Source organism: Microcebus murinus, chromosome 13 (assembly GCF_040939455.1).
Source record: "Microcebus murinus isolate Inina chromosome 13, M.murinus_Inina_mat1.0, whole genome shotgun sequence".
In the NCBI taxonomy this organism is placed as follows: domain Eukaryota; kingdom Metazoa; phylum Chordata; class Mammalia; order Primates; family Cheirogaleidae; genus Microcebus; species Microcebus murinus.
The window spans coordinates 77,271,747-77,298,249 of NC_134116.1; the positions used below are offsets into that span (position 1 = coordinate 77,271,747).

General features: G+C 38.3%; 1 protein-coding gene across 3 annotated transcripts in view; it reads right to left on the reverse strand.

Moving 5' to 3' along the window:
* MIPEP (mitochondrial intermediate peptidase) overlaps positions 1–26,503 on the reverse strand; it is a 125,902-nt gene that overhangs the window by 58,703 nt on the left and 40,696 nt on the right. For 2 of the 3 annotated variants that reach the window (XM_076009542.1, XM_076009543.1), the window contains exons 13-17: positions 26,187–26,391; positions 24,853–24,962; positions 13,928–13,990; positions 7,376–7,450; positions 4,506–4,625 (exon numbers count right to left, since the gene is read on the reverse strand). In XM_076009542.1, the coding sequence (XP_075865657.1) occupies positions 4,506–4,625; positions 7,376–7,450; positions 13,928–13,990; positions 24,853–24,962; positions 26,187–26,391 (573 nt within the window). The remainder of the gene's footprint in view (positions 1–4,505; positions 4,626–7,375; positions 7,451–13,927; positions 13,991–24,852; positions 24,963–26,186; positions 26,392–26,503) is intronic. The other variant, XM_020290466.2, reaches the window with a different exon arrangement.

Here is a 26,503-nt window from a genome sequence, read left to right on the forward strand (position 1 = left end):
TCAAAATTATATAGGGGAGTTGAACTGCTGGGCCATAGGGTACGTCCATATCCAGCTTTCATAGACAATGGCAAACTCTTTTACAAAGTGGTTGCGCCAATTTGCACACCTACCTGCAGTGTAGAAGAGTTTCTGTGACTCTACATTCTTGCCAACATTTGGTATTGTCAACTATTTTATTTTTTGCCAAACTCTAAGAGTAAAATATATTGAATTAGCATTCCCTGAGTAATACTGAGGTCATCTCACATGGTTTATTACATATCCATGTCTTTTGCTCAAAGTACTTTAAAAATATATCCTTCTCCAAGATGGTAAATTTTATGTTACATGTTATTTACTACAATAAAAAAAAAGGAAAAAAGTATTCTTTTCCAGTTACTTGTGTTGAAATATCTACTTCTAATCTGTAGCTTTTCTTTTCACTATTTTTTATATTTTTGAACAGATTTTAATATTTAACCATTAAATTCAATACTTCAATTTAAAAATTTTAATATAGTTGAATTTGTCAGTCTTTTATGTTAAATGCTTTTTGTATTGTATACAGACGATCCCTGACTTACCATTACCATAGTGGACCTATGATTTCTTGACTTTATGATGTTGTTTAAGCAATACGCATTCAGTAGTAACCATACTTCAAGTACCCATACAACCATTCTCCTTTTCACTTTCAGTACAGTATACAATAAATTACATGAGCTATTCAACACTTTATGATAAACAGGCTTTGTGTTAGATGATTTTGCCCAACTATAGGTTATTGTAAGTGTTCTGAGCACATTTAAGGTAGGCTAGGCTAGCTCTGATGTTCAGTAAGTGAAGTGTATGAAATGCATTTTCTACCAACAATATTTCAAGGTATGGCGAGCTTATTGGGATGTAACCCCATCATAAGTTAAGGAGCATCTGTATGGAAGACATAAGATACTTGTAGGGAATGTAAAAAAGACTACCATAAAGACATGCTTCTGCATTATCTTCTAAAATTTTAAAGCTTTACTTCTCACCTTTGGGCTTTAACCTACTTTGTTTTTTGTGTGCAGTATGAGACAGAGATGTAATTTTTTTCAATATGGATAATCAATCACTAAAGCACCATTTAAAAAATTTGTTAGGCTGGGTGTGGTGGTTCACACCTGCAATCCTACCACTTTGGCAGGCGGAAGCAGGAAGATCACTTGAGCCCAGGGGTTTGAGGTTGTAGTGAGCTAAAATGACACCACTGCACTCCAGCCTAGGCAACAGAGACCCTGCCTCAAAAAAAAAAAAAGTTCCTTCTTTGCCCACAGATCCACAGTGTCACCTAGTCTATATTCAAGAGTCCATTAATGTCCTGAGTCTAATTTGGGCTCTGGTGCTCTTCCATTGTTCCATTTGTCCATCCCCAGTCCCGTGTCACACTGTCTTAACTCCTGCAGCTTTATCTGAGTCCTGAGTGGCCCAGTCCACCAACTTGTTGCTGTTTTTCAAAACTGCCTTGGCTATCTTGGGCCACTGTTCTTCGATATAAAATTGTACAATCAGCTTGTTAGGCTCAAACAAACAAAATTATATTACAGTTGCATTACAGTAAATGTTTAGATTAATTAGAAAAAAATGGACATATTTTTGATATTAAATCTTCCTTTCCGTATATACAGTTCAGTTTACTTATTTATGATTTTGAAAATATCTTTCACCAAAGTTTTATCATTTTCTACAAGCAGGAATGGGAAAGCAAACACCGCACATACTCACTATTAAATTGAAACTGAAAGATCAACACTCATGTGCACATATGGCAGTAAAATTCAGTGGAAATCAAGCCGGTGAAAGGGAGGAGGAGGGGACGGTAAAATCACACCTAACGGGTATAATGCATACTGGGTGACATACACACTTATAACTTTAACTTGAACTGTACAAAAGTAATTCATGTAACAAAACATTTGTACTCCCATAAAATTCTGGGAAAAAAAAAAAAAGATTTTTTCAGTAGGTACTTTATACTTTTTATTGCCATAATGGTATCTTTAAGATTCTTTTCCAGTGTCTGTTGCTCATAAATGGTGATGGAATTAATATTTATATATTGATTACTTATCCAAAAAGTTGGAAACTCTCGTTAATTTTAACAACTTACCTTTACCTTTGATTGTTATCTGTAGATAATCATCAGAATAATGACAGTTTTGTGTCTTCCTTTCCAATGCTTACGGCTTCTGCTTTCCTTGTCTTACTATCCTGATAAATGCTTCATTAAAGAATTCCAATGAGCATCCTGGCCTTATACTTTATTTTTATGAGAATGTTTGTTATAGGCTTAATTTAATAAAAGAATTGACTAATGAATGAGGAAATGCAGAGGATTCTAATAGGAAGAGTAGGATATTTATGGAAACCTAAACAAACTCTCAGACATTAAAAAAAGAGCAGGGCTCAAAATAATGCCTTTCTTCTCTAAATATAGCTATGCTGCTTCTAAAGACCTCTGAAAACAATTTTCACAAAGAGGCATGGCTACTGAACATGAACAGGGGAAACAATCCCAGCGGGAAGATAAATCTCTATATTTCCTCAAAAGGAAGCAGGACAGGGATAGTGGGCTTAGTATCATCCTTCCTTTTAAGTTAAAATGATATATGGATGTTGATTCAGAATTTGGTTGCCATTATTACATCATCTTTGTATATTAAATGATTACACAGAAGAAATGTGAATGGTAACAAAGTTTGAGTTCTCCTCTAAAAAAGGCATAGCTATATTATTATATTACCGTACTTAAGATAAAGAAAGGCGGAGGGCAAGCACTTCAGTCAACCTGACATTTCGCAGATTGGAAAGCACCCGCTTCCTCCTAATTTTGGTCTTCTTGTGACTTTACTACTTACTGGCCATGTTTTAACTACAATACAGTTTAACTCACAGCCATTTGAAAAATAAGCAAAGAAGAATATAAATAAGCGCAAAACCATACAAGTCCAAAAGCAGACAAATCAGGCAATGCTCTATAAACTGGAAAAAGCTAGGCAATTGTTACTATTATTTATCCCATGAATGAAAAGTTGTTCTTACCACTATAAATTTTCACTAATACAGATAACCAAGAGCTCGAAAGCACATGGCATTAGAACAAATATGTAAGATCAAAAATAGGTAGTTAGCATTACTAATATTATATATCTGGAACAGATGATTAAGCTTCTAAGACAATCAAAAAACGACAAGGCACATTATGAAGATAAAATACCCTATTACTTTACTTGTCTGGTAAATATGAACTATCTCCATGCATGTTTGACTGTTAGGACCTGAAGATTTAGTGGACAATTATAGGTTTTTGATTAACCTAACCTCTTAGCACAACATATTCTGCTATCCAATCCTGTAACAAATAAAACCACTTGACATTTATTTATTTTTTTCTCTCTTTTATAGTTTATAGAGCACTTTCAAATTACCTCTCTTTCTCCTAGACTGAATAAGCTAGAAGGACATAAACCTGGACCTACTGGTAGTCACCACACTACCCACTCTGGGAAGCCTGCCTGAGACTGAATGCACACACAGAAAAACACTGCTGAGAAGTGGAAAGAAGAGAAACATTTCTAACAATATTGTGGGAGACCTAGATCCAATTTACCTGAAGACCCCTGGCACTTTTCAGCTACGACACTTGGTAAATTCCCTTTACACTCGGTAAATTTTCCTTTCCTGCTTAAGCCAGTATCAGTGGGTTTCTATTACTTGCAACTGAGAGAGCCCTGGGTAATATAAGAGTCAGTTGCGGTGCTAATTGCACCAGCCAATACTTTTCCCACCATATCTGGCTTCCTTACAGGAACCTTAGAGTAATGAAAAAAGCTTGAGGTTGGTTTTGAATCCCAACACAATCACTGAACTACCTACATGATCTTAGACAAGACACGTGATGTGTATGAGCCTCGATATAAGCCCCAGATATAGGGCTATTACCTGATTTATAAGGTTTTGTTAAGAGCTAAATTACAGATCTTTCCCCAAAGCAATTAGAGTCTGGCACCTAGAACTCGATAAATGGTAACAATATTCCTGCTCTCCATGCTGATGGGGGACTAACTGAGGTAAGATATGTAAAGAATCTACTACAATCCCTGGTACAACATAGGGCAGTCAATAAATGTTAATTCTCTTTTACAATGAAAATGATTTAGGATTGATAATCACATTCATTTTATACCACTATTTTTCACATTATAGAAAAACAACCGAAAAGGAGAATATAGACTAACTCCAATGGCCTTTTTAATCCCTCCTTTCTTAGAATCTAGAAAAATACTGTGAGAGGAAGTAAAATAAGGACATGTAAGTAGATGGTTGGGGACATTAAATGAGCCAGGCAATTTCTAACATTTGCCCCACAGGATGCCTCAACATAAATGTGGGGGTTCCTGTCCTGCAAGAGGAAGGTGATCACAAGCTACAGAAACACCCACAGAACCGTTCAACCGCACACGACAGAATCAAAGTGCTGGACTCACAGTATTTGGAACGTAGGGTAAGCCATAAACTTTCTCTTGTGTTTCCTTGAGAATGTCTGTGGTTGACCTCCTCAGGGGATGCTGCCCATGGTAGATCTGATCCAGAGTGGCATAAAAGACCTAGATGGATGAAAACATCTATTTAGTTTTGGTAGTCCATCCTCACAGCTCAGATGTGGTACACCAGAGACGCTCTAAGTGCACCAGAATAACAGTTATAAATCATAGTTGAAAACATTCACAAAAATAAACTTAAATGGTTTGAGATATATTTCATGCCACATTTAAGATCATGTTAAAGATTAAAAGCAATGCTCTGAACCTTTTCATGATTAAGGATATTAAAGAATTTTGAACTGTATCCATAAAGTACTCTTTACGTACAATGGAGCAAATTAAATTCGTGACCACAAAACTGGAACTTTGCCAGTATATATGTAGTTTAGAAATATGAAAAAAATAAATAGTTACAACTTGTGATCCCCTGGATCTAACAAGTCCTGTTTGCTTTCTTCCTGGAATGCCGATATAGCTTAAATGAAAGAAATGAAATGGTCAGAATCCTACTTTTGTGGTAAAAGGTGAAAGAAAATTTAAATAGGCTGGGTGAGCGTGAGGATTAGCAATCCAGCATCTGGTGAGTAGAGACATTAAAAAGAATTCTGATGCAGCTGTTGGCGAGTTTGGAGCTAGACCCCAACACCTGGTGTCAGGAAGGGGAAAGAAAACATAAGCTGTACTGGGGCAATTCAGGCTCAACTAGGTGACCAGGGGAGAAGAATCATGTACCTCTCTGAATAAAGGATACAGACCACTGAAACACAGTAGGAGGAGAAAGCATTAAGGAAAGTTTGAATATGAAATCTGCTGTTTACAAAGTACTGAAAACTAAATTTTGCATAGAAAATCTAAAGCACTGTTTCACTGCAACATTTGACTCCAATGTTGTTTTGAATATTGACTCGAACATTTGACTTAGCATTGTGTAGAGTTCACCTGATGCAAGAAAGTAGAAAATGCTTCATTTTAAAGAAAATATTTTGACATGCAGTGATGCTTCTGATATGTATCCTTCTGATTCAGAAATGGAATGTATAGAGAATGTGCAGCTGTTGGCTTGAAAGAAGTGAGGATTAGTTTGGATAAAAGAAAAAATTTAAATGACCTCTAGCTTCTGGCTTCACCTAGATATAGAATTATGGTTCTAAATTATAAAGTTAAGTTTAAAGCTTCCCTAGAAAAATATAGACATCCTCTAAATATAAATATTGCTTTCCTCTAACTGGTAATCTAAACATATAGCTAAATATAGCTCTTTCAATTCTCTATTCTATAATGAGTAACAATACATAAAGATAACCAAGAAGCCAAAATTACTCATTCATGTCTTATCTATATTCTAACAGAGTAAATTATTGGGAATTGAAACTCTTAAATTCTAACCTCAACTGAGGTAGGTTTTTTGCCCCAGTGTATAAACAAATCAGAATTCAGGAGCTTTATTTCTTCACTTATGCCTTTTACAAAAGATATAAACATAGAATGACTTCTTCTGAATTACAAAAGCAGAGCAAAATAAATTAAATATGCATTTATTTCATGCTTATTCACTGACAAACTAAATAATTCTAAAGCCACGAGCCTACTTCCCCACCCAGGGAGTCATGCATTCCTGGGACCAAGAACCTCAGAGACCCCCTCCAAAGTAAGGAGCCTATTTTGAAAACAAAATAATAAAAATTCACAATTTTTAAAACACTGCTTATACCACCTTAGAATGCTGAAACAATTCACTTCCTTTCTATCTTATTTGTCTGGACTGCACAAATATAATATGAAAGGTGGGCACAGGCAGCTCTTCTGGCAGGAATTTCTTTCTCTGCCTCTCTCTTTCTCTGGGGGTTATTCTTTTCAGAGGTTGAGGAAGGAAAAGCTAGTTTTCCATTTTAAAAGAAAAATCATTGGAACAACTATTCAAGAAGAAAGCCGTAACACAGATTTTAAAAGGCAGGCCTTCTACTAAAGATACCAGCAAATCAAAAAACTTTTGCCAAGTAAAAATTCAGAAGTCCTTTTTAATTACATTGATATGAATAGTCACTGAATAATGTAAATCAAATGTAAATTTATGGTTTTGTCTACATAATGGATTTTCTTCACTGAAATATATATTTAAGGTACAACAAAAACAGCGCTCATTCATTACTTTCTAGGGACTGAATTTTACAAAACTATAAAGCAATTAAATAGTGGTTACACTCTTAAATAGGTAACTGGATCATTATAAAGTGAATACTGCCTAAGATGAAAGATGAGTGTTTAGGCTATGTTTATATAACTCTCAAGATCTGACAAAGAGTAAGAATTCCATAAACAATCTCAGTAATTACAAATATCTAAACATATGGTATCATGCAGACCTGGCATCCAGATGGTTCACAAAATGTTTCTAGTCTTCATCTGAAAACCTTGGAAACTGGTTTTGAATATTATCTAAAACGAATGGCAATTACTATTTAAAAGTCTCATCTAAAAACATAAATTTTTTTAAAAGATACAAAATGAATAAATATATGTGTAATTGGGTTTGAGCTGCTTAAATGTGTGATTTAAAAGACATGTAACTTTTCTAAGCTTTGATTTTCCCCACTAAAAATGGGAAATAATCTTATTTAACATTTACTTCATAAAGGCAGTGTGAAGGCTGAATGAGTCGATTTTGGTAAAGTTCTTTGAACTCAGATGAAAGATGTTTTAGCAATGTAATTATTATAATAAATAGGTATCGTTGGGAAGAATTTCAAGTTACATATTTATTTGGGATAATGACGCTAGAGAACTTCATAACGGAAGTATTAATATATACATACCTGAAGCTGCATATCAGCTGCAGCACAAACCTTTTTAGATTCACAAAGACGAGACACCATATTTTTTGGCAGTGGCTTGACAAAACAAAAGAATATGTATGTGAGTATATATTAATAAGCCATTGTACTATGTATACTTATGAGTCAGAAAATTTAAAAATAACAAAGGAAAAAATGAACAATAGAATTTCATTACAGTTTTAAAATAACTTTTCAATGTTTTAGTTGACAAGAACACGAATGAAGACATTTCATTTAATGTCAAAAAGCACTAATTGTCAAATAAGAGTTTATATAGGAAATTACAGGATTACATACAACTAAGATATTGGCACTGATCTTTAAAAATCTATTTAAAACCTTAAGGGGAATACTTTTTCTGCTCCTTTGTTACCAACGAGTGCCTGTTCAAGTACTCTCTTGATTTGTAAGTGCACGTAACTGATGATAGGACTAAAAGATTAAAATGCCAAAAAATAAATTATAATTCATGGTGCCAGGCAGTATTAAAACTGAACTGACATCCTAAAGAATAGGCATGATAACGAATTGCAGATTCTTTCATTTTCCAACCTGAAAGTATGGCAGAGCTTGGACACTCTGTTTAATGTCCCTATATAATTTAAGGCTTTCTCTGTGAGACTAATTAGGCCTAATCCTATAATATACAGATCCTCTTAAAAATAAACTAATGATGTAGTTGGAAGTACTTTGCTCAATTTTACTCTACTTTAAAATCATTAATACTGATGTTTATTGAAGAAAGCTACCACTTTATACAAGTCTACTTACAAGCTAATTGAGCTAAAAGCCTCTCTAAAGAGAGAAACACGTTGTATAAAGACCGATGGCAGGTTACTCAGTGGTACAGTGACATAAATTAGCCACCTGTGAAAAGGAACATGGCCTGTCTGCTGGAAAGGGAGCTGAGCCACTACCATGAACACCCCCAGCGCCTAGAATAGCGCCTGGCCTGGCAGGGGCAGACGCTCCGCAAGGACTTGCTGCAGGATGGATGAACACAGAGTAACAGTCAGGAAATGGCCTCAAGTGAAAGACTACAGCGGGACTCCATGACTGCTCAGACAATACACCTGCCGCTTTCCCTTTCCATTTGGCTATTTAAAACAAACAAACAAAAACCCAAACGAAGCAGAGCAAAACTGCAAACCAGGCAGAACAGGCGATTTTAAAGAGCTGAGATATGCACTGGGACAGGTCAAAGGCCTGAGGCTTTCTGACAACAGGGGTGTGCCCTGTCTCGTAGGAAAGAAAAATTTTCTCAAACAGGATTATTAAAAGTCAAGATTCGGTTAAGTCATATCTGGCAATAGCGTGTCAAAATGTTCAGGTTTCTTTAAGCCTTGCTTTATATTTTATCCCATGTTGACAGGATTCATGCTAGTTTTAACAGTTTTACTTTCACAAAAAAAGTATATATGGAAGGATGGCGTTTTCTTGTTTAACACACGTAAGACCCTGTGGGTGAGCACCGTGTGCTGGGCGTGAGGGACGCCAGTGCTGAACGGCAGACAGGAGGCCTGCCCCCAACAGCTTCCCAGCCGGCATTCTCCAGTGCTGGGAGGAAAGGCGCGACAGAAGGGTGGCCCGAGAGCCACGACCTGGAAAGGCTTCACTGGGGAAATAATGGAGAGGTGAGATTTGCACAATGAGCTGGAGTTAACTAGACAAGAGAGGGACGGGCGGGAGGGAGAGGAAGCATTTCATGCAGAGGAAACTACCCGTGCAAAGGCCAGACAGACCAGGGCTGCTGGGGCGGAGGGAAGGAGCGGAGGGCAGGGAAGGAGGAGGCGCCTTTCCAGCCAAGCCTGGCTCCACCCGCAGGCCACCTCGAATGGGCCATTGGGCAGCTTTAAGCAAGGACATCGTATGGTCAGATTTGTGTTCTAGAAGGATTCCTTTGGCCGGCAGTGAGGATACAAGAGAGGAGGAAGGCAGGAGTGGATTAGGAAAGCCCTGGCCAGCCCTTACCTGCTTCTGGAAGTAGACTGAGGAGCTGGGATTGGGGACAGAGGCAGTAGCAGCAGTGGGAACAAGGGGTGAAATTTTTGTTTAAGGTTAGGGAATGCTTAAGCAGGTTTAGGGAAAAACTGCTTAAGGGCAAGACCCACAGAGCAGACAAGAACTAAAGATACAGAAAAGAGAAGAGACGATGGCGGCTTTGGGTGGGCTCCTGTAAAAGCAGGAAGGGAAGTACAGGTGACAGGGGAAAGGACGGGCTCAGTCAGAAGAAACAGGTAGAAGAGCTGCCAGGAGGTTCCATGGAGACGCAGCCAGCCCTGAGTCAGAGAGGACAAAATATCATCCTCTGCCCCCAAAAGGATTACAGTTCTGATACCTGTGTCACAAGGAGGTGGGAAGAGTTTGTGATGTATGTTATAGTCGTGCAACTTTAGACTTATTGATTCATTTTCCGTTCATTTAATTATCCTTCAAAATTTAATCATGCAATGAAGGTATGCTGCCACTTGAGGGCCAAAGTACCGCCACGCAAAATTTGTTTTACTGATACTCCCAAGTTCCTCTCCAAAAAGGATCAGTAGTGGTAATAAAAAACTCAGGGAATATAATTATGTATTGAATATGCAATTAGCATATAGTTAAAAGATGAGGAAATTAGAGATAAGAAAAAATGAAAGTAGGAAAATAAAATGAGGTCAGGCACATAAAAACATGTGTCCTGTAATTCCATACAATTTTCACAGCTAGGCCATAAATTTAGCTCTGGGTTCTCCAGTGGGCTAAGCAGTGTTAAAAGAAAAACTTTAAACAAATTTAACAGAGTTTAATTGAGCAAAGAATGATTCATGAATAGGTCAGCGATCCCCCAAACCAGAATAGGTACTGAGTGACTCCTGGGGTGCCACATGGTCGGGTAAAATTTATGGACAGAAAAAGGAAAGTGACGTAAAGAAAAGGGAAGTGAGGTACAGAACAGCTGGACTGGTCACAGCTCAGTGTTTGTCTCATTTGAACACGGTTTGAACAGTTGGCCCCCTGTGACCGGCTGAAACTCTGATTTGGTACAAGAGTAGCTTATGGTCTGTTTACACATCCACTTAGGTTACAGTTCACTATGTATGGAGAAATCTTTGGGCCAAACTTAAAATATGTACGGAGGCAGCTTTAGGCCAAAATTTAACAGTAGAGAGGGAAACTCAATGATGTGCCTTATTCTAATTGCTTTGAGTATAGTTCTAGATCCCTTATCTGGAATTCCATAATCCAGACAGGTCTGAAGACTGAAAGCTTTTCATACATTTGACCAAAAAAATATTAGATGGCAAAACCTGACCTGGATAAATGTGAGGTTGTAAAGTATTTATCTTTTAGAAACATTTATCCCACTTTATGAATATGCAGAAATATGAATGCAATTGACTATAGGATACTATGCCAGAACCCGCTAGGTTTGTTTGCTTTTTTTTTTTAATTTGAAATCTATAGTATACTGTTAAACAAAAATTATGGGAGACCATTGTTTTGGACTGAGCTCCTGCACAAACAAAACCAAACCAAAATGGAGTCACTCCTGCTAAATGCCACATAATCAATCTGAAGCTTTAGAAAACAGATTCCAAAACAGAACAGTTTTTCCTGAAAATAAGAGATTCCAGTCTACCTGAGTCAGCGTAATAAGGAAGTCCTGTCTGCTTTAACCCTTACAGAAAAGCAACTGAGAGTAACTTGACATTACCAATCAGCTTCTTTTTTCTATTGTTCTGTTTCCTTTTCCCCACTTATGAACCCACTGTCCTGCTGTTGCCCATAGGAGCCCTCATTCTATTTTGTAGAATGGAGGTAGCCCCTATTCATGAATTGCAGGTAAAAGCCAATCAGAGCTAGAACTATTATAAAGTTTTTGTTAATTTTGTCTTTTGACAACATAAATCATTTTAATTTTCTAAAAATCTAAGAAATTCTAAATTCTAAAACATCTGATCCCAGTTTTAGACAGAGAACCACAAATCTCTATGTGGTATATATTTTGTCTGAGATACGGGTGAATTGAATTTTCCACTTAATTGAAAAAAGGAAACAGGAAAAAAAGAACTTTTCATCCTTTTCATAATGTTCCACCAACAGTATATTGTATATCTCTTCCTGAAGAGGTTCAAGATGCGTCGTTAAAAGCTCTGTTAAGTAGCTAAATTAAGTTTGAGAACCTCGTCATACACTCGTAATTTTGTACCTGCAGAAAGCAGTTAATAAGTGAAGTGACTTGGCCTTCCGGTGCTGATGCTGGCCCCTTCGCCCGTGCTCGGGGAGAGAGGCCCTGCCTCTGGGTAGCAGCTACAGCAGTCGAGCAGGTAGACTCTCCTGCCCAGGATATTCACTCAGGTGAACACCTTTCCTGGGGGTTCCCAGCTCAAATTAGCACATTAAGTTATGAACAGTCCTCCCTTCTAGAGTATAGAAACCCACTGAACTGCTAACCACCTGTCCCCCTACCCTGTACATCTTTTATAATCAGGTGATTTAAAACACAGGACACTGGTTGGGAAATGAGTTGGTAAACTTTCACTAATAAAAGAAAAAATGTTTCTAAAAAAAACCTGTTAGAGAAATAAAGGCATAAATACAGCTGTATTATTCTCACTGACCTTTATGCTTCTCTCCAGTCCCCTACTTGTACCCACTTTCTTTAGAAAGTTCCTTTTCGGCTCTTTTCTGTTCCCCCTCCGCACTGCCTCTCCCAGGCCAGCAGAGCCCCAGCTGTTCTGCTAATGGCTGTGGGGCCTCCCACCACAGCCCCTGCCCGGGCCAGGCCCACTGCCCTCCTCAGAGCGGCCATTTCTAACTCATGCAAGTGCGTGGAGCGCACAAAAGAGAGCACATTATCTGCTTTCCCTTATGGTCAGGGAGTAATTAGGCAGAGCACAGAGCTAACTCCTAGTGCTCATTTATTATTATTATTTTTTTTTAATGTCAGAACACAATATGGCCAAAAAGGGAAAATGAAAGACAAGAAAATTGACCTTCTTATGTCAAGAAGGTAAAGTCTGGTTTCTAGCTCAAAGTTACAATTTTTGTGCTTAAATATGAATTATAAGAATGATAATTACCCAACTACACGAATCCCAGAGCTAGTAGAGACCAGCAGCACAGGCATCCTCTGGGAGCTTCTAGGAAATACAAAATCTTGGACCCACCTAACATTCACTCGATCAGAATCTTAACCAGTCGCCCAGGTGATTATATGCATGGTAAAGTTTGAGATGCCCTGATGTAGAAAAACATAATCATCGCAATGACTCGAAAAACAATATGAGCAAAATTAAATTTTTCTAATTTTACAAGGAGAAAAACTCTCCATAAGGAGGTAGCACTGTGTGAAGACAGAGGAGTGGGTCTGAGGTTAGCGTCTTCTGTTTTCTATTGTTACTCATTTGTTTTGTCGCTTTGTGACTTCAAGGAAGTCTCATGGTATCCTGTTTTCTCATTTGTAAAATGAGAGTAAGAATACCTGTGCAACAAAATTAGCATGAAGATGCAATGAGGTAAAAATTAGCCAGTCAACATGTGACACATATTGACTAAACGGAAGAAATTCAGGTCCCTGTATCCAGCACGTCTGACTTTCCAAATGTTGTCATAGCTTGGGTGACCACACATGCAGGTGGGCCTGGCAGTCTTAGGTTAGGACTGCTGTATTGGTATGATCAGTAATAGCACCCCATTCCTGCTTAAAAGTATTTTGGCTGGGGCAATAGATCATATTGTCACCCTATTAACAACTAACTTAGAGTGCTTCATATGAGCCAAACACTGTCCATAGCCTATGCTACCTGCCTAACCAAAAGGAGGAAGTCGTTGACTGTATTCTTGGGATAATAAGCAAAAGGTGCAGTGTTTATTGACCATACATGGGAATAAGAACATTAAAATAGTAATAGCTGTTCTATTATACCAAGACAGCATAACATTTTGGGAAGATTTTAGAAATAATGTACCAAAAATTGCAAATGCTTTAGCAAACTTGGTATCACTTGAATTCTCTGAATATTTTGCCATGAGCTTAACTTGTAAGCATGTAACCTCATATACTTGCCAGACATTTTCTTTCATTTCACAATCTTACTAGTACAATTTAAATTGTGTTATGTTAAAAGTTCAGCAACAAATTCCTACAGAGCCAAGTCCCTGTGATAAAGTACCTTCTCTTATCTATGACTATTGGGAAAATTTATTAATATTATGGTAGAAGCTACATAAATACTAAAAGTTAAGATATTCTCTTGTACAAATCCTTGTTATGGTAATGATTCAATTCCTCTTGAAGCAAAGAACTATCATCGATGTCCTCTGGGAACACACTGAGTCTGATGACAGAAAACTTGTTGGGACACGGTCATCCAAAACAAGAAAATACTTCAGAGGATAAAGCCAGGTACCGAGCTGCCCAGGCCGACAGTCAGCAGCTCTGATTTCCCAGCTGATCATGCCCGCCCCAAGCTGTGTGTCAGGGCACTAAATCTCCGCACGTGTCTATGATGGAAAAACAACCAATCGCAGCATGTCTCAACTAACCTGTTTTGATATAACCAGTAATCCAGATGGCACATAATCAATATCATGAAATGCTGTCTGGGCCTAAAGAGACAAAATATCAGGCCTGAATCCATGGGAAATATTGCTTTTCACTTACTTGATTTTGAGTGGCGTTTTCTAACAGACTAAATAAGATGATCTGAGACAAAAGAACCTTTAGAAATGCTTATATGTTATCACAGACCCACCAATAAGTCAAAGAAACAGAGGTCAGATGGCTTGAGTTTTATAGGGCTCAACATTAAACATTTTAATGTGTGATAGAGATCTAACTTCCATTTTTTCTAAAAATATTCCAGCTGGGTGCAGTGGTCACACCTGTAATCCCAGCACTTTTGAAGGGTAAGGCGGGAAGGCTGCTCAAGCCTAGGAGTTCAAGACCAGCCTGAGCAACAAAGTGAGAACCTGTCTCTACAAAAAATTAAAAAGTTAGCTGGTCATGGTGGTATGTACCTGTCGTCCCAGCTACTCAGGAGGCTGGGGCAGGAGGATTGCTTGAGCCCAGCAGCTGGAGGCTAAAGTGACCTGTGATTAATTGCACCACTGCACTACAGCCTGGGTGAAAAAGTGAGACCCTGTCTCTTAAAAAAAACCCAAAATTCCAATAATATCATGTTTTACAGTTTGTATACATTATTAAATTTGACTGACTAAAATTTTTGAGGTAGGTATGGGGGCATAATGAATTTTTAATTTCTAAATATTTAATTTTTTGGATATAAAGGAGCAGAAAAATCTCAGACAAATTCATTGACTAGTCTAAGGTCACCTGCACGTGGTGGTGGGGTCAGATCCATCTCTATCTTCCTGTTCAATACTCTTGTCTAGACATAACTGAAAAACATTAAAGCTGAAAATAAGAAAAGTTCAAAACAAACTTACACCTGCCAAAGCTAATCTAATATTAATTGTACTGTAATGTTTACCTTCTATCCTTATTCACATCTCCTGAAACAGAATGACAGGAGAAGGTTTATTACAAGTCTGTATGTCTCCTTAGAAATAGAACTTAAGCAATTTTAGCCTTGGGCTGATTTTCACAAACTAAATCTTATAATGACGCAGGACTGAACAGTTCTAAAGCTACTTTTGCATTAGAATTTTACTGTTCTAAAAGTAACACAAAAATGGATATGGATCTGTCATTTCGAGAGACATGTTGTCAGAAGGGTAGGCCATTTCCTAATATATTAAGGAATTGTCTAGAAAAGACTGCAAAAGGAAAATACTCACAATTATCATAGCACTGATTTGATCAACCCTGACAGAACTTTAAGGAAATTCTGATGTGAAACTAATAGATCTACTGACCCTGCTCCCCACGTTACTATTGTGTGATCTGTGGCAAAGTACTTAACCTAAGTCTCAGTGTCTACAAGATGAGGACTACTATGCATCTACTTCACAGATTACTAGATAGGATTAAATAAGAAGAAAATATATAAAATAATAATCACTAATTTCTATTACTTACTGTTTTGTAAGTAATAGGTGAGAACGATAACTAGAGCAGCAAACATTTTGGTGTAGCAGCTAATGGATGAAACTACATGAAAAATGTCAGGTTCTCTCAAAAATCAATTGCCTATATTTGGTGATTAGTAATATAGCTGGGGTTGCAAAATTACCAGAAGAAAAGAATTTAAAACAGGAAGCAGATGAAGATTGAGAGGATAACAAATGAGGAAGAAAGGAATAGTTCACTAGGAAGATATAACTGTAGGCTTTTATGCAATAATAAAAAATTCTCAAAATATGATAGCAAAAACGGATAAAACTAAGGGGGAAATGATATATCCATCATCCTAGTAGAAGACTTGTACCTCTCAATTTTTCTAGGCCAAAAAAATTAGTTATATAACAAAGATCTAAACAATATAATTAAAAGGCTGACAGACTAGTATGAAACTCCAGACCTAACAATTAGAAAACAGACAATCTACTCAAGCACAGATGGAACATTTGAGAAACCCCGACAACACACACGGTCATTAAATAAATATTAACAAACCATAAAGAATTAATACCAGATAGACCAATTAATTAGATATCAATAACAAAAAGATAACTCCCCTGCAAAGGTTTAAAATTTTAAACTATGGTTCTAAACAAGTCCTTAGTCAAGGAAGAAATTACAATGGAAATTAGCAACCTTAAAAATATTTTGTATTAAAATCATAGAACATAGCTAAAGCATTGCATCACGTAATCTAACATTTATAGTATTAAAATTTAAATGCACATGTTAAATATGACTGCAGGTTAATTAGCCAAGTGTCCACCTTATGAAACCGGGGGAAAAAAACAAGGACAGAGGAAGGAGAGAGTAATAATAAAAGCAGAAACTAATCAACTAAAACAAACGACAGAGTGGATAAACAAAGGTAGCATTAGCTCTTTGAAAATACAGTCAGTCCTCCTTATCTATGGGTTCTGCATCCATGAATTCAAGCACCCACAAATCGAAAATACTTTTTAAAAAATTACATCTGTACTGAACATGTACAGACTTTTTCTTTATCATTATTCCCTAAACAATACAGTAGAAACAACAGCCACTTACTATAGCACGTGCATTGTATTAGGTATTATAAGTAATCTAGAGATGATTTAAAGTCTATGGGATGATATGCAAATACTACACCATTTTATACCAGGGACCTGAGCAGCCGTGTATTTTGGTATCCACAGTCGGGGTGGGGGGTGTGCAGGCACCAATCCCCCTCGGATACTGAGAGACAACTATACTAATAAGGTAGACAAACTTCTGCCAAGATTAATAGAGAAAAAATGAGAAAACAGTATTAGGAATGAAAAAGGACATAATTATAGATTTAGCAGGATTTGAAGGATAAAAGAATACTATAAATAACTTTATGCCAATAAACTTAAGAACTAGGATTAAATGGGCAAATTTCTAGAAAATTACAACTTAGCAAAGCTTATTTAAGACGAAAAGAAGGCCCAAAGACTCCCACAACTATTAAAGAATCGTTCATTTAAAACAGAGTAAAATAACAGACTCTAAATGGTTTTACAGATCTGTGGTCCCCAACCTCCCGGAGACTGGCAGTGCCTCAATGCCTGAGGCCACCTCCAGCCCGCTGCCCTGCCACTCCCACAAGGTCAGTGAAAAATTACCTTCCATGAAACCAGTCCCTAGTGCCAAAAAGGTTGGGGACTGCTGTAGATGAATTCTGCCAAAGTCTTAAGGAACAGATGATTACAATGTTATAAAAAACACTTATACTTAATATGAACACTAACAAAGAATAGGGCAAAGAAAAAATTATAAACCAATCCCTAAACATAAATGCAAAAGTCATCAATATACAGAAGATTAGCAAACTGAAAAGCCAGTTCTATATTAAGAAATAACAATAATCTGGGACCAAGGTCATTTAATTCTGGAATGCAAAGGTGGCCTAGTGTTTCACATTAATATTCACTACATTAATAGATTAAAGGAAAAGAACAATCCAATACCTCACAAGATGCAGGAAAAAAATCTGATAAAATGCAATATCCACGAATGATTAAAAAAAAAAAAACTCAGCAAACTGGAAATAGGAAGGAATTTCCTTTTTCTGACATTTATACCAAACCTGTAATAAACATCTTTCTTTATGGTAAAACATTAGAAATATTTCCTTTAAAAACCAGGAGCAAAACAAGTACCACCCATACACACCATCTGCACAAGACTGTACAGGAGGCTCCAGTAAGTGGAGGAGGACAAGGAAAAGAGATAAAAGACACATGGATTGGAAAGAACCAACAAAACTGTCATTATTTTCAGCAGGAGTTCCTATCTGGTTAAAAACTTTTAAAATTCTATAGATAAATTATTCAAATTAATAAGGAAGTTTAGGAAGGTTGCTAAAAATAAGATCAATATGTAATAAAGGCTAAACTGCATTTTTAAACACTAGAAACAATTAGAAAATGTAATTTTAAAAAATATACTACTTAGAGTATCAAAAAGGTAGGGCATGTAGGACTAAGCCCCCAAAAAGTTGAACAAGGAGGCCCTTCAGAAGGAAACTTGAAAACTTTATTCCAAGACTTTAAAAAGGGCCTAATAAATGGAGAGATACGCCATATTTGTAGATTCACAGAGACAATATTCATAGATATCAGTTCTCCCCACATTGATCTATAAATGTGATTCCAACCAAACTCTCATCAGGTTTTTTCAAGAAAATAGATAACTTTACTTAAAATGTGTATGACAGGACACAAAGGTCCAGGAGTAGACCAATTTTCGAAGAACAAATGGAGGAAGACTTGTCGCTCCAGATATCAAGGCTTATTACAAAGCTATGGGAATAAAGACAGTATAGCATTGGTATCAAGACAGCTTCAACAATGGAATGAAAGAGAAATCCCAGAGACTGCTGCATTTATGTGGCTACTTGGTATATAATATATCCCTGAGGAAAGGATACATTATTCCATAAATGGTGCAGGGACAATTCCTTCCATAAGGAAGAAAGTAAATTTGATTCCCATATTATGTTAAACATAAAAAGAATTTCCAACTTCATTAAAAACCTAAAGGAAAACATAGAGATTTTAGAAGAAAACAGAAACATATCCTTATGACTTCTAAAGAAAAAGTTTCTTAAGATACAAAAAGCATTAACTATAAAGAAAAGATTGCTAAATTCAACAATAAAATGAACAAGTCCAGCAAAAGATACCAGAAGGAAAAGTGCAAAGACAGGCCATAAACTGAGATACACATGCCTAACATAGGACTATTTCTTTTTTTTTTCTTTTTGAGACAGAGTCTCACTGTTGCCCAGGCTAGAGTGCAGTGGCATCATCATAGCTCACCACAACCTCAAACCTGACCCAGAGTCAGCCCCAGTTTCCCCTTCCCCATGGGGCTAGTTTAGGGATGGGGGTACCTTAGCCCGCTTGGTGTTGCTGCAACAATACCCGGGACTGGGTAATTTGTAAAGAGAAGAGGTTTATTTAGCTCTCGGTCCTACAGGCTAGGAAGTTCATGACGGGGCAGTGCCTCTGGTGGCTTCTGCAGAGGGCCTTGTGCTTTGTCAAAACATGGTTTAAAAACTTTTAAAATTCTATAGATAAATTATTCAAATTAATAAGGAGGTTTAGGAAAGGAAGTTTAGGAAAACATGGTGGAGCAACCGGAGAACAGAGCTTGTGCAAAAAGGGTATTTCACAAGAGGCAACCTTGCTTTATAACCTGCTCTCGAGGGAACTAATCCATTCCCACGAGCACTAACCCAGTCTCAAGAGAGAAAGACATTACTGCATCTTAACTACCTCATCATCTCTTAAAGGCACCTCCTACCAACACCACCACGCAGAGGTTTGTTGAGGACAAACCATATTCCAACCGTAGGAGGAGTCGAGGGTCAGGCTTTCAGACTACATAATGCAGGTGCTCAGCATTTTCAATGCTAGTATAGGGGTAAGACTATCTTATCTCCTTAAACCCAAGAACCCAATAACTGTAGAGTATCTTTGACTTTATAACAGATTTGGGGAGGGGACACACTATGCCATTGCTATAGTTTGAATGCTTGTCCCCTCCAAAACTCTAATCCCCAGTGTGGCAGTATTGAGAGGTGGGGACTTTAAGAGGTGACTGGGTCCTGAGGGCTCTGCCTTCACGATGGATTAATCCATTCACAGTTAATGGTGAATGGGTTACCACAGAAGTGGGACTGGTGTCTTTATAAGAAGAGAGACTGGAGCACACGGGCACACTCAGCCCTCACCACGTGACGCCCGTGCCAACCCGGGACTCTGCAGAGAGTCCCCACCAGCAAGAAGGCCTCACCAGATGCAGCCCCTCGACCTTGGACCCCTCAGCCTCCATAACTCTAAGAAATAAATTCTTTTTCTTTATAAAGTACCGAGTTAAAACATTCTGTTATAAGCGACAGAAAACAGACCAATAAAACCATTAGATATAAATAGGTAGCGAACAAGGGATCCCAGTTTCAGAATCATCAAAATATAACAACAAAAGAAGGTGCTCCTCAGAAAGGTTTGGAAAGGACCAGGACCATGCTTCCAGAAGCACGAGGCGGCCCACAGATAATTCTGGGCTAACTGGGAGCGACTGGGAAGAGGTAAGGCTGACGGTTGGGCCCAACTGAGAAGAGGGCAATAACCTTTAGGTGCTCAGACGCTGCAGCTCCAACTAAGACTGCACGAGATTTGCGGGGCAACGCCATCAAACTGTTGATCCTTGTTAACTTTACTGTGTCTCAAAACCTGAACCGCTACCAAGTCTAGTGTGTACTCCTCCTATGCTTGTGCTATTGATTTTAAGATTAATTTACAATAAATTCTGCTTCAGCTTTGAAGCTGCAGCCTGTCAGGACAGTTTTGATCTCAGACGAGCACCTCTGGCATGTTATCTCTGACAGCTGCGGGGCACCTGCGATCTGATAAGCATACTGCTCATTCCTCCAGCACGTGGGATTCATTGGCCACGCTGTGCTCTAGTTCAGATAAAATGCCTGCAGATGTTAATAGATCACTGATAGATTACGCTGTATCTAAGAGCTCTCTGGAATACATCTCATGGTGTTTAAAACAGAAATCCTTTCCTGAAATGCAGCAGGATAGGAAATTAAGCATAAAGATGTAACCCTGTTATTTTTCCTTATGGGCTTAAATATCATTTACTTACAAAGACTTGGGTTTTAGGGAATTAACTCCTTATCCTTAAGGGGAGGACTGCCCTTAAAATTAAAAAGGAAAAACAAAAAAACAAGCCACTTAGTGTTTTAATTAGTGACAAGAAGAGGCAAGCCCTTGCGAAGCTGAAAGCATTTACACGTCTCTTGCCTTTGGGCATGCTTTCCATCCTTCATGGAATCACAAAATTATTTTAAATTCTTTAGAGACTGTGTCTGCAAGTCCCCTAAGGGCAGTGGACAAGTATTCTGAGTCTGAAACTTGAATTAATTCAAAGCAGCTTACTGCTATCTTCCTATCTCATCTATAGGGGGGAGCTTATTCTGGTTTTCTTGCATCTAGGAAGAACCATCAAAAATGGTTCTTCTTACTGAAGAATTTAGAAGAACGCAGGCATTGGGAGGCTCTCCACTGTTTACATCACCCACCAAGCAGTGGCTCTAGTCCTTCTTTGCTATTCTATTTGTTCTATAAGCAGATAGTAATTTTTAAAAAATTGACATTAGTGTTTGTGGTGAATTTCAGCCTAAGATTTAACTTTAAAAAAACAAAAGTATTACTCCGAAAGGCTCGTGCTCCTCTTTCGCAGTCACCCTCACCTGCGTGTGTCCTCCTCTTACCTTGTGTACCTAAGCTCCTCAGACCACTCCTTTCCTAACCATGCTGGTTTCTTTAGACACGTCTTGCTTTCCCTCACAGGAAATTTCTAATCTCCCTATATCTCAACCACCATCTCTTTGCCATTTATCTCGCATATCTGCAGTGTCTAACTCCAGAATTTCAGACTTGCAGAACAGTGGCCTCCTGGACAATGCCAATGCTCGTTGGTACACTCAAAACAAGAACTCTGCGTCCTCCCTCTCAAACCTGACCCCCTACCAGAATTCTCTGACCGTGGAACCCCCAGCTTTGACTTGTCCTCCCCTTTGTCCCCGACATCTAACTGGCCACATGTCCCCCCAGGTCAGTCTCCTGTGGCTCTGGCATCCTGCCCCTCCTGCCACCCCACTGGCCGAGGACACATCTGCAGCCTTCACCTAGGCCCTGCTAGGGGCTGAGCCGGGCCCCACAGCCCAAGGCGGAGCCCAGGGAAGCTGATTACCAAGGGCTGATGAGAAAATGGGTGGGGCAGAGTTGGGTGAGAGCCAGTGGCCAGGAGGAGCAGACACAACTCTCAAGATTAAGAGACAGCAAAGCCTGGTGCAAACAATGCCAAGAAAAATCACTCCAGCAACATGAGGGGGTGCTGGGAGAGGAGCTGGGACTAAAGGGTGTGCAGGGCAAGAGGAGTGCGGAGGCTGGGAACGACTTCTAGAGACAAGACAGGCAGGCACGGCAGGGCCAGAGGAGCAGGGGACGAGGCCAGGGTGCTTCCTGGGCAGCTGGCACAAAATGCCCTCCGACCAGAGAGGCTGGTGCTACTGCACTCTCTGCAGGAAGCCTTGGCAGCTCAGCGGCCTGAGTACCGCTTCTCTCAGACTCTACTCTCATCACGCTCCAATCCGTCTTCCTCCCTGACACCAGGGTTATTTTCCTAAAACTAAAATTTGATTATGTCACTTCCTTGCCTAAAAATCTTTAACGACTTTCCACCTATATCAGGATTCAGTCCAAACTCCTGCTTGTGTTCTGCAGCCCTCTGCCACCTGCCCCCACCTGCAGTCCTCTGTCTTTTCTTGCCTTCCCTGTCCCCCCTTCCTAAGCTGCACCCACTGCCACCAAGAGGACTGCTCCATGCCTTTCACAGGCTCTTTCTTCCAGCCAGAATGCCTTAGTCTTTGGCTCTGCCTCAGTTTCCCTTTGGATTAAAGGCCGTGGGCGCTAGGGATGTTGTCTGAGTTATTCTTGATTGTTTCTCGGATGCTGAGAACAGTAACTGGTACATAATAAAAACTCAGTAAGTGTTTTCTGACTGAAGGACCTCTGTCCCTAGTATATCCTCATTAAATATGTTTTAGTGGAACAGGTAAGGGCTGCTGACAGCTGCCTGGTGAATCCCCCTTCTACATACTTTCCTGAGACCTCCTTCCTCCTGCACTTCCTCTTTGGAGGCCCAGGTAGAGTTGGGGGCCCTCCCCAGGGCCCGTGCACTGTGCATGTGGCTCTGCTCCAACGCGCCTCACAGAGGGAGCAATTGCTGAATTCCTAACCAGCCCAACCCCCAAAATATGCAGCCATGGATGGGTCATGCTACTATCTGATGGGGTATGAGCTTCTATGTCATTGGCCAACCCCACCTAATTCCCAGTGCAATTCTTTGCAGGATAATGGATGGGTAGTTGATTGGATCACAGACATTTCAGTTCTGCCACCTTGATAACCGAAATAGATTATGATGAAGACTCACTTAGATTAGTTATCCAGAAACTCATTCTTTACAGCTGACAATAGTTAGATCAAATCCAGTTCAAAAAAAAAAAGAAAGAAAGAAAAATGACCCAATCATATTATGCATATGGAAACATAATCAGAAAAAGAGTCAAAAATAAAGGTGTTTTCGGTCCTTCTTTTTCTAGTTCTATTCACTCCTTCATTTAATTTTTTTAGTGCTTTTTTTGTGCTAAGCAAGATTCTAGGTGCTAGGGATTCAAAGACTGATATAATTTAAACTAGCACCAGGGAGGGGCACTCTGAGGGGGAACCCCTCCTCCCCCGCATGTAACAAAGCACCACACAGTCATGGTCCCAAGAAAAGGGGGAGAGTATACTTTGCAATGTACAAGTAGACAGTAAATGCCATGATGTTGGTAACTTACAGCTACCTAATTGTAAGGTATCTCTTATTTTAATTTAAAAACCTGCATAATTACAATGCACTAATCTAAACCCTGGACAGAGTTCTCCCTGTTGCAGTGGTCTCCCTACTTTTGTTGTAATAGTCCTGACTCCCCTGATTGCAACAGTCTTTTCAAGTATTCTTTCCATGCTAAGTCCAGATTTCAGTTTTATTTGACAAGACCAATGTTACTCTTTCATTTGGGGTCCAGTATGGTTTTTAGTACATGATAAATAATTAAGAACTACTGGTTAATAATCAATTGAATTCTGTCTCTTCACACCACTCAGTTTTTACTCTATTATTGAACAATTTTCATGTAGAAACTAAGATAGCATCTGATACCTACTGGTATAGCCAAAAAAAGAAAATAAAAACAAGAAAAACAGTAGGAAGAACAAAAGTATATTAGATAATAGAAAAGTGTTTCCCCCAAAATATTATAACTTATTGATTCATACAACAACCTATAAGGTAGTTGTTTTTATAATTGATACTACAAAAATGGGAAAACCATCCAAAGTCGAAAAGGAAGCACCAAGTCAGTCTAACACAAAAACCCAAAGCTCTTAACCACAGAAATAAGACCTTTTCTAGAACAATTTATTATATCATAATTCTACCAGAAAAATTTCAACAGAAAGTGAAGAAAAGCATTTTAAAAAAAGAAAGAAAAACATAAACCTCAAAATTAAGGAATTTTCAGTCTAAGCATCATATATGTGCGGAGTATACTGGCAAAATATGGCATTGCAGTTCAATTTTATGAAACAACATAAAAATTCAGACTAAAAGACTAAGTATTCAGAAGAAAAGGCTTTTCTGAAGTGAGACAGACATGAAAGCCTGTTCTACTATAGAGCTTGTTTCTTCATCTGGAAAATAGGTACAAAGTGCTTTTCCTCATGGGATGGTTATGAGGACTAAATGGCAGATTACTGGGCATATAATAAAGGGTAGCTATTTTTCAATATATGACTATATGCTGGGACTAAGATACTACAGTCTGGAAAAAGAAAAGATAAGAAATCAGGAAAAAACATGATAAAAGAAAAATGCATTTTGGGAGGCCGAGGTAGAAGCATCACTTGAGACCAGGAGTTTGAGACCAGCCTGGGTAACAGAGCAAGACCCCATCTCTAAAAAAATTTTTTTAAATTAGCCAGGCATGGTGACATGTGCCTGCAGTCCCAGCCACTCATGTGGCTGAGGCGGGAAGACTGCTTGAGCCCAAGAGTTGGAGGTTGCTGTGAGCTACGATCGTGCCACTGCACTCTAGCCTGGGTGACAGAGTGAAACCTCTCTTTAAAAAAAGGAAGGGGAATCTGTATTGGGAGAGGATGAGTACTGAAAAAGCAGGAGGAGTTAAACATTATCCAGTAAGTGACAAAAACCGACTATCACGATCCAAAGGACAATATGACAATATTAGTGTTCCTACCTGTCCAGTCTGATAATGTCTGGCAAATTGGTTAACTACTCGATAATCATTTGCAAAGAACTCCATCAGAATAGAAGGAACCTCTGCAAAATCAGTGGGGCACCTGGTCCCTAAAACGAGGGAAAAAAAGAAGAAAAAATGTTGGCATGAATCAAATCGACATATTTATCTTACTTTTTATGTACTCTTTTAAAACTTTTATTTGGACTTCTGATGAACTATGATAAGCTTTAATTCATTAAATCAATATTTCACTTCTATAAAATTATTGTACATATTTGCAGAAAAGTTTATTATAATCCTATATATTTTCCTTTATAACAAAAGTAAAACAAAATATTTGCACAGCTGCTAAAACACCTTATAAAGCAATGGCTCACACCCTCTACAAACAAACCTGTCTTCATCTATGCTAGCTATACATGAAACACCAATTAAAACATTTTTTAAATTAATATAGCATTTGTATTTAATTCACTGAATTCCATTACCTAATGCTTTCATACTTCCTTTGTTTTAAAAGTACTTTATGTTATTCATTTATTGCTTTTTTGTAACACAGTCAATCCTCAGTGAAGCAAAGCAATATTTTAAATTCAAAATTACTTAAAGCAACAAATCCTGTAAGAACCTTTTGGTAGCATTTTATGATTCTGTTCAGCCCACCTACAGTCTTTTCAAATATCTTCTCCTTGTCCAAAATCCTGTGTGTGTCAACTTAGTTAATAAATACTAGATGCCAAAAATGTCCCAGGTGCTCTAATGCTGGCCATATATGATGGTGGGCTTCAGACTTAGAGATAAGACAACTAAAAGGAAAGTCTGTAATATCATTCAATATGGCCACATATCAGCATAAAAATCTACAAGGTAAAGTATAAGAAAAATAAAAAGTATTTCATCATACGTCTAAAATATGCTTTGTTTTGTATTTTAACTGATTTGGGATAAACAGAGGCAACATCCATCTCACTTATTCCCTCACTAACTTTGTGCTAGGTACTAAGAAAATATTAAATCCGTATTTATTCATTCACACACACACACAGCCACAAACTTAAATTCCACACAAAACACTTTAAAATAGGCACAAACTCCAAAAATAGACAACTGAGACCTATTCCTTGGTGACAGCTGTTAAAGGGACAGAAAAAAGCATAAGGAGATCATGTTGCATAACAATGAGAAGGACAAGAGGAGGCAATCTGAGATAAAGGACCAGGGGACATTATTAAATGAGCAGATTTTCCCAACAAAAAGCCCTTTTCCCAATTTAAAAGAAAATACATGTTTTTAAAGGATTGTACTAAATAGAAACCCTCCTTGTGGCTCACCAGTGATGTGTTGGTAGCGGGTACGTCCCAGCATAGAGTGCATAGCGTGTCCCATTTCATGGAAAAGATTCTCCATCATTCCAGGAGTTAACAGAGTCGGTGAGCCCCTGGAGGAATGGGGGAGATTGAGCATCAGAACCACGACTGGGAGCTGGTAGTCTCCATCCTCCTTTAATCTGCCTCCCCGGATTGTAAAATGGCAATCCTTTGAGAATCAGAAAACATAAAGAGTAAAACAGTCTTAATGAATATAAAATTATAATATAATAAATACAAAATTATACTTTAACTTAATCCTATTCTTATTCGGTTTAGTT